Consider the following 15,020-nt stretch of genomic DNA (forward strand, 5'->3'; position numbering starts at 1 on the left):
AACCACCACGGTGACATCCGGATCTTGGCGCGTTGTGCTGCCTTCGGCCTATTCGCACATCGGTCCGCTACTGACGCCATCTCACAGGCTAATGGGGCGCCCCACGCCGAGTTTCAGCATTGTAGGATGACCACACCAGTACAGCAACTTGCTAGACATCACCTCGGTGCCATCCGGATCTTGGCATCTCAACGCCTAGTGGTATCTTCCATACAGAAAATATTGTTGCGCTGCCTTTGGCCCCATTCGCACATCGGTCCGCAACTTAGACATCACCTCGGTGCCATCCGGATCTTGGCATCTCAGCGCCTTGTGGTGTCAGTCAGAAAATATTGTTGCGCTGCCTTTGGCCCCATTCGCACATCAGTCCGCTACTGACACCATCTCACAGGCCAACAGGGCGCCCCACGCCGACTTTTACCATTGTAGGATGGCCACACCAGTGCCACAACTTGCTAGACACCACCTCGGTGCCATCCGGATCTTGGCATCTCAGCGCCTTGTGGTGTCTTCTATTCCGAAAATATTGTTGCGCTGCCTTTGGCCCCATTCGCACATCGGTCCGCTACTGCCGCCATCTCACAGGCCAACGGGGCGCCCCACGCCGACTTTCAACATTGTAGGATGGCCACACCAGTGCGGCAACTTACTAGACACCACCTCGGTGCCATCCGGATCTTGGCGCGTTGTGCTGCCTTCGGCCTATTCGCACATCGGTCCGCTACTGACGCAAACTCACAGGCCAACGGGGCGCCCCACGCCGACTTTCAGCATTGTAGGATGGCCACACCAGTGCTGCAACTTGCTGGACACCACCTCGGTGCCATCCGGATCTTGGCGCGTTGTATTGCCTTCGGCCTATTCGCACATCGGTCCGCTACTGACGCCGCCTCACGTGCCAACGTATTTTCTCCGCATTTTATACCCTATGCCGCATAACAGGTCATGTGACTTGTTTATAAAACTTTTCATTGGTTCATTTTACTTTTGGTTTCCTAATGATGGAAGGCTCGATCATATGACCTAAAAACAACACTTTTCATTGGATGAAAACTATTTTTTTTTCCCAAACGATGAAAGCCCCACCTTGTTTCTGGATGTTTCAGACTGAAGCTGGCGTCAGCATGAGAGCACCACCATCTCGTAGCTCCGTCGTGGTCATTCCGCGAGCAATCATGGCAACCGCTCCCCACCAGAAGCCTACAGGAGTCGGGGGCCCCCAAAACTTTTGATGAATTCTCAAGGCGGAGGGGACGCTTTCGAGAATGGGGTCCAAGACCTAGCAGACAAGCGTCCGATTTCCAAGGTGTCCCAGGGCCATTTCAGTGGACCAGGCCCAAAAAGGAAAGAGCCTACCGCCATTTTGAGAGTCCTGTGACAGCCGCCTATCGCTGCACCGCAAGAGTGGGTGCAACTCAGCTGAATTGCGGCTTTTGACACAGTGGACCAAAAACGGACGGAATGGCAACTGAAACGGTAAAGGGGCGCCCCACTACAACAGATGACACTCCACCTGGAGAGGCCCGTTCACGCCGCCTCCCCCGGGGCGCCCCACGCCGTTATTCGGAGCAGCATTGTAGGATACCAAAACCAGTGCGGACACTTACTGGACATCACCTTGGTGCCATCGTTCTGCTGCCTTGGAACTATTCGCACAACAGTTTGCTACTGATGACCCACCCCCCGCGACGCCCCACGCCGGAAATCTGGACGTTGTGCTGCGTTGGGACTATTCGCACAGCCGACCGCTACTTCGTTGTTTTTCCCTAAAAATGTTTATATGTTATTACTATTTTTGTTTTCTTGTATATATTTATAAATTATTAAAGTTTTATAATCTTACTACTTTGTCGGAGTGCTATATATTTTTAATGTGACACATAATTGTAAAAACTTTGATGTACAAAGAGTCATCCCTGGAATCTTCCGCTTCAGGCTCGGTCCCCTCCCCAATCACAATACAGGATGGTTTTCAGATAATAGCAACGCTTCTGCTGTGACGGATCTCATCGAGTGTGGGCCTTGATCTACTATAACTCCTTTGAAGAGGGGTGATTTTTTACAGCTGGGGCCATAAACTACATCTGCAGGGCTAGCTGATACCGTAGGACCAGCCTGGACAATCGGACACAGAGGAAAAGGAGTGTCAGAGGGTGCGGTAGTGAATAGGGCGAAAGGGAGGTGTCGGGCAGGCACAGGGTGTGATTCTCAGGGAAGAGCAGCGCAGATGGGGGGAGGTTTATTACCCATGCATAAGACAGAGAGCGGGGGTGACCACTGCCTGGGGGAGATGCTTGCGAGGGTGGGGAGCCATGCTAAGGATCGACAGCGTGCACAGAGTGGGTCTGGTCAAGGCATCTAAAATGGCTGCCGTGCACGACAAAAGTGTGGCATTTGAAAAAAGACAAGATGGCGCAGACAATGTTTTTCAACACTTCCTGATTTCCTTCGAATCGAACGTTAACAGACGTTGGGGCATATTACCAAAGTTAAGCGATATTTATCCCTAACGATGCTTAGCAACGATTTTTTTACCGCTAAGCATCGTCAGAAATTATCGCAGATAAACCTTGCTATTATCAAGGTTTATCGCAAATACGATAATAAACGACCGCAATGCATTAATATCGCTGAAAACTCAGCGATATTCATGCATTACCGAGCTAATGCTCTTAGCCATGTTATCCACCTCCCATTGGATAACATGGCTAAGAACTACTCAGGGCAGGTGCTAGCTTTTGGAGATATTCGCGCTTATCTCGAATATTTCCAAAAGTTGATAATAGGAGATAGCGATGTTAGCGACTGTTTCCAGTCGCTAACATCTTGGCATGCCCACTTTGCATGTCATTAGTGATAAATATCACTCACATGCAAAGTGGGGCCCAAGATGGTCGCTATCTCCTACTAGCCGTCGCTAACTGGTGTTAGCAACAGCTAGGTAATACAGATATAATTTTATCTCCACGAAACGGAGCGCTGTTACAGATATATATCTTGTTTTTGAACGTTAATTTCTCAAAATCCACTGAAGCACATATATTGAGACCTAGCAAAGGCACATCGAGCTACCAGTCCCTACAATTTTGCCAAGTTTCGTGCAAATCCATTCAGCCGTTCGATTATTATTATTATTTTTTTTTTGCCCCGCGGGGCCCTTTTAAAACCTCCACATCAAACCTAAGAGGTCAAGGAGGATCTACTATGCCCCCTTATGGTCATTTGCCCCTTCGCTTTGGCCTCCTCTTGTCTCTCGATCCTACCGAGAGACAAGATGGCGGCCGCTACGGACTGTTTGCAATGTTTACAGACGCCGGAGAACCAATCAGCTTCGCAAACCTCCGTTACGCGAAGCGGAGCGCTGTTACAGATATATATCTTTTTTTGAACGTTAATTTCTCAAAATCCACTGGAGCACATATATTGAGACCTAGCAAAGGCACATCGGGCTACCAGTCCCTACAATTTTGCCAAGTTTCGTGCAAATCCATTCAGCCGTTCGATTATTATTATTATTTTTTTTTTTGCCCCGCGGGGCCCTTTTAAAACCTCCACATCAAACCTAGGGGGTCAGCGAGAATCTACTATGCCCCCTTATGGTCATTTGCCCCTTCGCTTTGGCCTCCTCTTGTCTCTCGATCCTACCGAGAGACAAGATGGCGGCCGCTACGGACTGTTTGGAATGTTTACAGACGCCGGAGAACCAATCAGCTTCGCTTCACAAAGCTCCGTTGCGTGAAAAGTACGCGTACTGGAGCGCTGCCCGGTCCGCTGTTACAGATATATATCTTTTTTTAAACGTTAATTTCTCAAAATCCACTGTAGCACATATATTGAGACCTACAAAAGGCACATCGGGCTACCAGTCCCTACAATTTTGCCAAGTTTCGTGCAAATCCATTCAGCCGTTCGGGCTAAAAGTGAGGCCAACCGCCCTATGGAAAACTCAATGTTAAAAACACGTTTTGGGACCCCCCTTTTTTCTCGGCCCCCCCTTGACGAACCCCCCCCAAATTTTCAAGGGCTGCTCAGAAACAAAATGTGCCATTTTCCTGAAAATTTCAGCCAATTCCGTCCACAAACGCCAAAGTTATTAGACATAGAATTTTCAAAAATCCCATAGGGAAAAAATCCTAACTATATATACCTACTGGCGACCGCCAGTAGGTAATATATATATATATATATATATATATATATATATATATATATATATATATGTATATATATATTAAACCAACAAGTTGCCTCCAAAGATGAAGCCACTCCCAGCGTGTAAACTCCGTTTATTTCAAGGATTGCACAAGCCAGGCAAATGAACACAAATGTCAGCCAAACGCGTTTCGGGCGTGAAGCGCCCTTGATCACTGGCAAGGTAACAACAGCAGAGCAGTCTTGTGAGCACAATTAAATATCCCGCCCATGTGGGCGTGTGCCTGAGAGAATTGTGGTTCTTGAAGTCCGCTCTTTAAAGAAAACCATGAATGGGCGCCGTTATTCCCCAAAATGTTAATCTTCCCCAAGTGGGTATGTGCACTGCAGCCCGGCTTGCATGGAATGTCACCCTCCTTGAAGTGGACACGCTGTCACTCACGTGCTTCTTGGTATCCTGCACGGAGGTCCTGCATGCTTACGCAGTGGGGCTTCATCGCGGCCGGGCAGACCGCTAAACATTAAACCAACAAGTTGCCTCCAAAGATGAAGCCACTCCCAGCGTGTAAACTCCGTTTATTTCAAGGATTGCACAAGCCAGGCAAATGAACACAAATGTCAGCCAAACGCGTTTCGGGCGTGAAGCGCCCTTGATCACTGGCAAGGTAACAACAGCAGAGCAGTCTTGTGAGCACAATTAAATATCCCGCCCATGTGGGCGTGTGCCTGAGAGAATTGTGGTTCTTGAAGTCTGCTCTTTAAAGAAAACCATGAATGGGCGCCGTTATTCCCCAAAATGTTAATCTTCCCCAAGTGGGTATGTGCACTGCAGCCCGGCTTGCATGGAATGTCACCCTCCTTGAAGTGGACACGCTGTCACTCACGTGCTTCTTGGTATCCTGCACTGAGGTCCTGCATGTTTACGCAGTAGGGCTTCATCGCGGCCGGGCAGACCGCTAAACATTGTGCTCACAAGACTGCTCTGCTGTTGTTACCTTGCCAGTGATCAAGGGCGCTTCACGCCCGAAACGCGTTTGGCTGACATTTGTGTTCATTTGCTTGGCTTGTGCAATCCTTGAAATAAACGGAGGTTACACGCTGGGAGTGGCTTCATCTTTGGAGGCAACTTGTTGGTTATATATATATATATATATATATATATATATATATATATATATATATATATATATATATATATATATATATATATATATATTAATAATATGTAAATGCAGCTGTCGGAGCGTAATGTAAGAGATATGGGGTGATGGGTGGGGAAGTATATTAATATTCGGGTATCACTGTGTTACCCGAGTATTAATTATGTAATAGAGTTAAAATTATAGTTTTCAATCTTTTTTAAAATATTGTATGCAAATAGATTTAAAAATATCAAAATAAAGTTTTATTTTGTAATGGATATGGGGTAGTGTGTGGGGATTGTATTAATAATAATTCAGACAATTACTGAACTGGATGAACCACTCACACATGGAACTGGGACCATGTATTGAGAGGCGCATGGTGATCATCAAAAGACGAACGGAACGCTAGTGCGCCACAATTGTAAGGAACCGTCCAAAATCGAACTCCTATCAGTGTGACCAAAGTCATATTGAGCCCTTTGTATGAGTAATGACGTGGTCGGAAGACTCCGGTTGGTCTCGCACGAGAGTCCACGAACGTCCCGCAGTCATGTCAGAGCACATCTCAAACGCTAGACACGAAAAACAAAATAATTGACGCATGTGCGGAGAGCAGACACTGGTCATGATCAGATTTAGGAAGCTTACCACGCGCGCTGGCATTCTCATCCCCAGTGAACAGTCAGTGTTCAAGTTCAACGAAATGTGTAACAATACATGCATCAACCAGTGGAGGGAGCTATCGCATGAGAGGATGTGCTTGTGAATAGCGTACAACTTTCGAGCTTGCTCAATGCATTTCTCTCTGTTCAATGCTAGGAAGTAGTGTCTCCTTAGCCTGCTCAGTATATGGCAAAGCTGAATTGTAATCCCATGGATGCAAAAGACACCGGCTGTCTGAGCTGTTTTGTTTGTAGTAATATTATTAAAAACGAGCTGTGTGCTTGGGTGGCACCTGCATCGGAAGGTCCATAAGGAGAGGTGTGTTTGCTCCTGGGCCCTCGTCTTCCAACCAATCACAGCTCAGAAGTTGTGCATTCACCTGGAAAAATACTATGAAAATCAGAAGGGGGATGTCCCAACCGGATTCGGAGGAGGTGAGTGATGGCCTGTTGGTTCTTAGACCCATGTGTACAAGTGGACAGCCACTACAGCTCATCTGATCATAAAAAACACCCAATGCTTAACCTGTTAAAAAAAAACAAGTGCCAGGGGCCCACATAATTCTCGAGAGGCCAAAGCAGCTTCCCCACACCAGGCCCTGCCACCGTTTTCAAATGGCTGTTCCAGCGTACCTATTAACCATCTTCCTCCCTCTCCATAAGTGACGGTTTGGACTAATCCTGGTCACGCGTAGCTATAAAAAAGGGCCTGGACATTCTAGCACTGTAAAGTTTTATTAAAGTGTGCTCCGTTGGCTAAACAGCAGACATCGCCACCGTGTGGTGAACTGTGATAATTGTGGGCCAGTGTTAAAAAGAAAATCCCTGCCGGTGCCAAGCACCGTCAAAGACTGGCACGAATTAAGCACTGGACCCTCCATTAAGTATTGGTAATCCCTACCGTTAAACAGCTTTTATGGATGTTTGCAGAAAATGACCTTTTAGAAAGCCTCAGAAAAGGGTGAGGGAGACCCTTTAATTAATTATGAAATGTGTAAAATGCCGTTTTACGTTCTCAAATAAGTGTGTGTGCGTCCAAGATCCATATATATATATTTTTTTTTGTTCCTGATGTCTGCCATTATAAATCCGGCAGAATTTTATCAACTTTTGTGACTTCGCACCACTGTTCAACTAAATTGATGGTACTCGGCTATGTCTCTTCGCATTGGCTGTACCTTTCATTACCCCCTCATGGGTCCTCCTCCTTCCAGTCCTTACTACGTGAGGCAGTCCTGCCTCCACCCAGCCAATCAAACCGCCAGAATTCAAAAGCTTACATAAGCCCCTCCCACCCACCGCCATGCCTGTTTTTTTCTGCTCCCATGGGGGTCGGAACGCTGGTGCCCCAGTTTCTTTTGCTGGTTTCACGGTGCTGTGAGTGTTTGTTTTGCATTTTTAAATGTGATTGTGTCATTTTGCTTTAATTTCTCATGGCGCAGCTGCTTCGGTCTGCCGGTTGGCCGCACTCCTGTTATGGGGTCAGGTTGCTTTCCGCTCATGTGCTGGTCAGGGGCAGGGAGCTCTCCTGGTGCCCTGGCCTCGGGTCGTTCCAGCGCTGGCGCTTTATGCAGCGTCCGGCCCCTACGGCCATGTTCTTCATTATGTGGCTGTGGGTGGAGACTACAGGGCTGCCCTTTTTTATTTTTATTCTCCAGTCTCACTTTGCAAGACTTGGTGTTTAGGGGCAATATTTATTGGAGGTTGCTGGGAACTTTCTTTTGTTGTGTGGTGAGTTCCTGTTTGGTTTACTCCAGTTTTGCCCACCATGAGTGAGGGGCTTCTTCACCTGTGCCTGGTAAGGCAGTTTCCAAGCAACATAATGTCCTGGATCTACAGGAGGATGGTGTTTTGCAGATTTCTAGGGCTGATTTGCAAGAGTTGATAAATTCAGGTGTCCAGTCTTCGCTGCTGGAGCCTGCGGCGAAGAGGGCTAAGGATGATGAGAAGGACATGGACAATTCCCCTGAGAGAAAGTACGTCCAGGGCAAGTTTTTTTTGGATGTGCATGTCCATATTTGGGAGGTGTTGGACCTAGAGTTGTCAGGTCACCTAGGGTAACCTGGCCTAGGGTAAGACAGTCAACTATCAGAGGCACATATGTAAAGATTGCATACCACCCAGCAGTAACTCAAAGCAATTCCACTAAAAAATGACGCTACACCAATGTCTTGGAAAAATATGAATTGATTTATAAAAATAGATTTGTTTTACTCTGTCTCCTTTACACCAGTATTTCTCCTTAATCGTTTTCACCTTGAGTGTTGGGTCACATTTAACAATTCCAACTTATTCTTCTCGGTACATTTACATCAAGATACAGTACTAGTTTCACCCCTCCTTTCTAACAATATAATGCAGCTAGAAAAGGATAACAGTGATTATCCTAGAATATCCTATGCACCCGTAACTATTATGAGGTCTTTACACTTTTCTCTGACAGAAGGTACTTTTAGCAATACTTTGACAGATAGAACTACCCCCAGATCACTGTTCTGTGTCCGCTCTCCTCTGAACCTGAAACCAAAAGGATTACTTCATCTCATCAGTTACCAACTTCTAGGAATCAGCATGGGGAGCGAACAGGTTACCTGGGGAAATCTCAAGGGCACAATGACTGAATTTCCCCGCACAATGAGACCTTCTGGGAGGAACCGCTCCTCAGTCCCTCTTGGCGGTAGAACTCTGGGTTTTAGTCTTCCCCCACCACGCACTCCTTACTTGTCAGTTAGTCCCACTAGGCCAAAGTCTCAGATCGCTGAGCGGAAAGGGAGACCACGACAGAAGTCTCAGCCGGTAACCTCTGGCTGCTCGATCCGCCTCTCCTGCCCGACCAGCCACTCGATACCAGAGCTGGTGCGGGGCGAAGGGCCACACCGGCTGACGAGAGCCGAATCTAGCCTCCCGCCTGTGTTTTCTTTTCCAGCCAACTCCGCCTCTCAAGGACAATCGGCCCAACCAGGCATGCGCGGGAGTGTAGTGGCTCCACACCCAAGCCCGCTCAGCTACGACGGCTCTTCTTTCTCTGCTCCGTCCACTCCAGGACCGGCAGCTGCCGCACCAGATCTGCGCCGCTCAGGGGAATGCTTTCCTCAGGCAAAGCCTCTGCCTATCTCACACTGGCCCTGGGAAGGATGAGATCGCCTCTCCTGTTCGTTCACGCTACCGACGATCTCCGCCCCCTACCAGACAGTTCCTGCCTTATCCCCTTTGGTGAGCCGCTATCCACACCAGCAGCCTGACACCACAGGTATGAGGGGGGAAACTCTGCTTGGGTAAATTGCAGAGGGAAATCAAAGGCAACTACGTCCTCAGTCCATTTAAGGAGCCAATCGAGGGGGTCTCAATCAACGATCCCTCCGCATTAACCCTTCCTTCTGCTCGGCAAAACACTGCTAGAGTCTCACTGAGGCTACCCACTGGACAATGGACTGTGCTCCTCAGCAATACAGTCACCCTCAACCATTCATAACCCTTACTTCTAGGCTAGGGGTTGGTCAGGCGCCCAGGAGCTCCAGGATTCCCAAGCAGCGGGGTTAGGTCAAGAAACCACAAGGGAGGAAGGGTGGTGAATCAATAAGGAAGCGTCCCTAGACTGGGAGGTCAACCCTTTGGCTATCCTACCCCCACCTTATGCTTCAGCCTGTCCTCCAGCTGACTCTCTCTCTGGCAAGACAAGATGGCTGCCCAGCATTCTGCCTTATATAGGCTGACCCTCAGAGGTCCAGAAAGGGCCAGAAGGTTCTGGAATGCCCTATTCTGTCCTATAGGTGAGATCTCAGGTGTGACAGTTGTGGCAGTTGATGGCGACCATTTTGTGGGTCCCATCTTTTCCAGTCAGAAAAGGGCACCTAGGCCTGAGGTGAAAAACTATGAGGGCAAAAGAGCATCTAACCCCTTGGCCGACACCGTAAAACTAGTGGACACAAAAAGAGTAGAAAGGTATGAGGGGCAAAAAGGGGACAAAATAAATAATACATTGGAGGGACTACCCACAGGCAGACAGGTCTAACAGGAGGTGATCGGTTTTGACCCTAAGTCCATGGCTGATGAGGGGGGTTTACACACAGTATAGTTCCTCTGTGGTGGATGACCTTCCTTTCCATGATATCCTGAAGGATATTATGACTAAAGAGTGGATTGAGGTGGATAAACAGAGTATTCTGCACTTTCCCAGGAAGCTATATCGCCTGGCGGAATTTGACTCCCAGTTTCCTGTGATTCCGAAGGTTAATTCTCTATAGGGACGTGTTTGACTTTTGCAGAAAATTCTCTTTTGTCATCTATGGCTTCCGCGTTCTCTTATTCTTTGTCCTCGGAGGAGGCTTCCCTGACCGATCCGGTGGAGTGTAAGGTGGAGTTTGCTCTCAAACGTTCTTACGCCGCTTCTCACTTTGGGGTTCGTGCTAGCACTTATGCGCCTATGTCTCGCAGGTCCTGCTGAAGGATTTTGAGAAATTGTTTGACTGTCTACAGGATGAGGGGGACCCTACTCCTGTGTTGGCTCAAATGGAGGACTTGGCGCAATTCCTCTCCTATGTGACTTTTGATTCCTTGTGGGCCTTCCCCTGGACTGCTGGGTGGTGGTGGCTGGTAGGAGGTCTCTCTAGACAAAACCTTGGCATCTTGAGGCTGCGCAGAAGGCCTTGGTCCATAAGCTGCCTTTTAAGGGTCCTTGTCTCTTTGGGGGCGGTTTGAATGCGATGGTGCAGCTCTCTGTGGAGGAAAAGAAGTTGTTGAAACCTTTTCAGCCTGCACCTAAGAAAAGTCCTTTTTCCATAAGCAGGGTTTTCAGGGGGCTTTGTCTTCTCAGCCCTTTCGTGGTCAGGCCCGTGGTCGGGGCTGTGTTCCATTTTAAGTCCCGGCCTCAGCGGCAGCAGAATCCCTCTGGTGCGGGACAGAATTGGCTATGCCATTGTTGGGCTCGACTTCGTTTGTTTCAGGACTGTTGATCAGCTAAGGTTTCTGACCAGTGGGTCTTGTCTGTCATCAGTTGGAGTTACCATATTCCCTTTCAGGGATTGTTTTCTGGTTATACTGTTATCATGAGATTCCGTGCGGTGGTCTGCCATGTTGTCCAACATCGCCATGTTGTTGGAGAAGGGGGCGATAGTGCCAGTTCCAGTAGAGGAAGGGGGCCTGGGGTTCTATTCCCATCTGTTTCTGGTGCCAAAGCCAGATGGTTCCTTCTGCCCAATACTGAATCTCCGTTCCCTGAACAGGTTGGTGCGGTTGGATCATTTTCGGATGGTCATGTTACAGTCCGTCATTCCCCTCATACAGGAGGGCAATTTTTTTGGCTTCTCTGGACTTGGAAGACGCCTATTTTCACGTTCCAGTCCATCCTGCCAGTCAGCGGTTCCTGAGGTTTGTGGTCCGAGGGAAGCCTTTCCAGTTTCAGGTTCTGTCGTTCGGCCTGCCCACTGCTCCCAGGACTTTTACCAAGGTATTGGCTCCTGCTGTGGGGGTTTTGCAGCATCGGGGTTTCTCTGTGTTTCCCTATATTGATGATTGTTTGATCTCTGCTTTATCTTTTCCTAAGGCTCTTCTGGGGGTGGAGGCTCCGTTGACCCTGTTCCAGGATCTGGGGTTCAAGGTCAATCAATCAATCATATAATTTGTAAAGTGCACTACATACCCGCAAGGGTTTCAAGGCGCTGAGGGGTAGGGAGGAAGGGGGTGCTGTTGCTACTGGTCGAACAGCCAGGTCTTGAGTTGTCTCCTGAAGGTTAGAAGGTGAATCTGGCCAAGTCTCATCTGGACCCTGTTCAAAGACTTCAGTTCATCGGGGGTCTGTTCGATACCTCTCCGGGGGCAGTGTTTTTTCCTCCTGTTCGGATACTTTCCCTGCAGACTCTTTTGCGGGATCTGTTGAGTCGTTCAGCTGCCCCGGCTCGTGTTTGGTTGCGGGTCCAGGGATTGATGTCTACCACCATTGCTGTGGTTCCTTGGACTCGTCTCCATCTCAAGCCCTTGGTGACTCATATGTTGGCTCGGTGGGTCTCCTCCCAGGCAGATTACGAGACTCTGGTTCCTCTGTCTCCTGCTCCGGTTCGGGACTTGGACTGGTGGCTTTGCACTACCAATCTGGAGAAGGGGGTGTGGATTTGTCTTCCTCCTCCCCTTTTGTTGACGACAGATGCCAGTCTTTTGGGTTTGGGAGCCACGTTGGGGTCCTTGGAAGTCAAGGGTCGGAGGTCTCTGGGGGACAGCGCCCGCTCCTCGAACTGATGCGAGTTGGTGGCCGACTGGGAGGCGGTGCAGTTCTTTCAGGTTCCTCTGTTGGTTCGTACCGACAATCAGGTCATTGTTACTTGAACCATCAGGGGGGGACCAGGTGTGGTTCTTTTAACCTGTTGGCCTCCATGATTTGTGCATGGGCGGAATCTCAGCTGTTGGCCTTGAGGGCAACGTACATTCTGGGACAGTTAAATTTTCATGCGGATGCTCTGAGCCGCAGTCTTCCATCCTCTGTTCTGTACCATCTCTCTCTTCCTCTGTTCCAGTCCCTTTGTCTTTGGTTGGGGACTCCCTGGATTGATCTCTTTGCCTCTCCTCACAACACTCTTCTCCCCCGGTTTTATTTGGAGGTGATGTGTCCTCAGGCTTGGGTGGTGAATGCTCTTTCGATTCCATGGCCTTCGGGCCTTCTGTATGCTTACCCTCCCATTCCCCTCCTCCCGAGGGTGCTGAAGAAGATTCAGGGGAGAGAGAGTTTCGGTCCTACTGATTGCTCCTTTCTGGCCTCAACGCCTTTGGTTTTCTTTCCTGTTGTGGCTGGCGGAGGGTCCGTGTATCCGGCTTCCTTTGGTTCCAGCTCCTCTTCAGTTTCTGCTCCTGTCTCTGTCTTGTCTTCGTCGTTTGCAGCTGATGGCTTGGCTCTTGAGCGGTTGACCTTGGAATCTCTGGGCTGTTCCTCTGTGGTGGCTTGTGACATCCAGTTGTCACGTCGTCCTTCGACCCTTAAGTGCTATGGTCGTCATTGGGGCTCCTTTGTCTCTTTTCATTTTTCCCATGGGGTGGATCCTGTGCTAGGGGGTCCTGCTTCTATTTTGGATTTTCTCATGGATGGGTTCTTAAAGTGTCTTTCCCCTTCCACTTTGTCTGCTCAGTGGGCGGCGGTTTGTGCTTGTTGGGATCCTGGGGCCTCTTTGTAGGCTGTTGCTCTTTTGGTGAGTCAGCTTCTTTGGAGCTTTCAGCTTCGTCGGCCGGTCTCTCCTGTGCTTGTGCTTTCTTGGGATTTGCCTACTATTTTGCAGGGTCTGCAGTTGCCCCCTTTTGAGGCTTTGATGGAGGCAGATTTGTTGTGGTTGTCCGCTAAGGTAGCTTTTTTGCTGGCCATCACCTCCGCTCGCCGGTTGGGTGAGTTGGGTGCCTTACTCATTTTGTTTCCTTATTTGCAGTTCCTGCAGGATCTGGTTATCTTGCAGCTTGATCTGGCTTTTCTGCCTGAGGTTTCTTCCAGTTTTCATTTGCAGCAGGATGTAATACTTCCTGATTTGCCTGCTGAGGGTGATCCCCCTGTTCCCCCTTCCTTGGATGTTTGTAGGGCTCTCGAGATTTACCTCTAACGTTCGCTGGAGTTTCGGAATTCTCCTGCCCTGTTTGTCTCCTGTGGGGGAGTGGCTATGGGGAAGAAGGTTTCCACTTCTACGATCAGTCGGTGGGTATGTTTGGTGGTCTGCCAATAAGTCTATGGATCTACCTCCTCCATCTCAGGTGCAGGGTCATTCAATGCGTTCTGTGTCTGGCACAGTCCCATCACACATTTGTGCGACATTATTGGTTTGATGTTTTACATGGCTCTGCTGACAACTTTTCTGTTGCCGTCTTGAACGCTGCTGTTCATTGATCATTTATTGATTAAAGTTTTGTACTTTTAAATGGATGCCTGGTGTCCTGCGTTTTTTCTTGGTTCTCTGCTTGTGAGTTCCTCACATAGTAAGGATTGGTACGGGGAGGACCCATGAGGAGGTAATGTCTTATTATTTACCTGTAATCTTCATTGCCCCGATTAGGGTCCTCCCCGTCCCAGTCCTCTTCCCTCCCTCCCGCAGTGTTTGTGTCGGAGTCTTGTTGATAACAGGCCTGGCGGTAAGTGGGAGGGGCTTATGTAAGCTTTTGATTTCTGGCATTTTGATTGGCTGGGTGGAGGCAGGACTGCCTCACGTAGTAAGGACTGGGACGGGGAGGACCCTAATCGGAGTAATGAAGATTACAGGTAAGTAACAAGACATTCATGGTCTTCCTCATGTTGTCAGAACCTAAGGGGAAGTCTGAAAGGGCTGCCACAAGCACCATATATGTCTTCCACCAATTAAAAAAACATATTAATTATGGTTGTCTCGCCGGTTAATGAAGAAAGGAGGAAGCTGCCCACAATATAAATTCTATATAGGCAAACTTGAGAAGAGGATTTTCTGTCTGGTTATAGAGTGACGTAGGCAGTTTAATCTCTGCTTTCATCCATGATGTCACTCTCAACCCTTCGTGGAAAGCTTCCATGCTGTTGGTTAGTTATGTATTCATTGACAGATTTTTGTATTCCAAACATTTTGAGATAGCAGGTCACATGAAATAGCTGTCATTTATCTCTGTTCCTATAGTGTGTCTCTCTTGGATAATGACGTGTCGCAACTCCTGTGATACAAACGGTGGTGGCAGTAACTAGTTAGGTTTGTGCACGCAGTATGGATGCATATAAATGCATTCCTGTAAGCATGCTCCTGTGATTCCCATGCTTTTTTAGTAGATCCAACCAGGATACTACGAAACTACCTGGGGTGCAAGCTGCCTAATGCTACATTAGTCTACAAAGTAGTACAAAAGGGGGTGGTGATGGACGGAGCATCTAAACCAATCAAACACTCACAACCAGTCAACAGATCTGGGTTTAATCCATCACCGTTCTTTAGCCCACTCTGCCACCCCAGATCAGACATGGCCATATGCAAATCAGCCTCACCCTGTGCCTCATGGGAACAGTCCAGCCCGAATTGCCAAGCCATGCCTTCCCTGGACCCGGAAACAAGCATCCTGGGACCGGTTTCTGGCATTTCAG

The 15,020-nt window shown here is 48.5% G+C and overlaps 1 protein-coding gene across 1 annotated transcript in view; it reads left to right on the forward strand.

Annotated features, from left to right (window-relative positions):
- The first annotated feature begins 6,092 nt into the window (after positions 1-6,092).
- Positions 6,093-15,020, forward strand: part of LOC144763252 (uncharacterized) — a 124,663-nt gene continuing 115,735 nt past the window's right edge. The window contains exon 1 of the mRNA XM_078648690.1: positions 6,093-6,394. Within this exon, the coding sequence (XP_078504816.1) occupies positions 6,353-6,394 (42 nt within the window). The 5' untranslated portion in view covers positions 6,093-6,352. The remainder of the gene's footprint in view (positions 6,395-15,020) is intronic.

Source organism: Lissotriton helveticus, chromosome 6 (genome assembly GCF_964261635.1).
Source record: "Lissotriton helveticus chromosome 6, aLisHel1.1, whole genome shotgun sequence".
NCBI classification, from domain to species: Eukaryota; Metazoa; Chordata; class Amphibia; order Caudata; family Salamandridae; genus Lissotriton; species Lissotriton helveticus.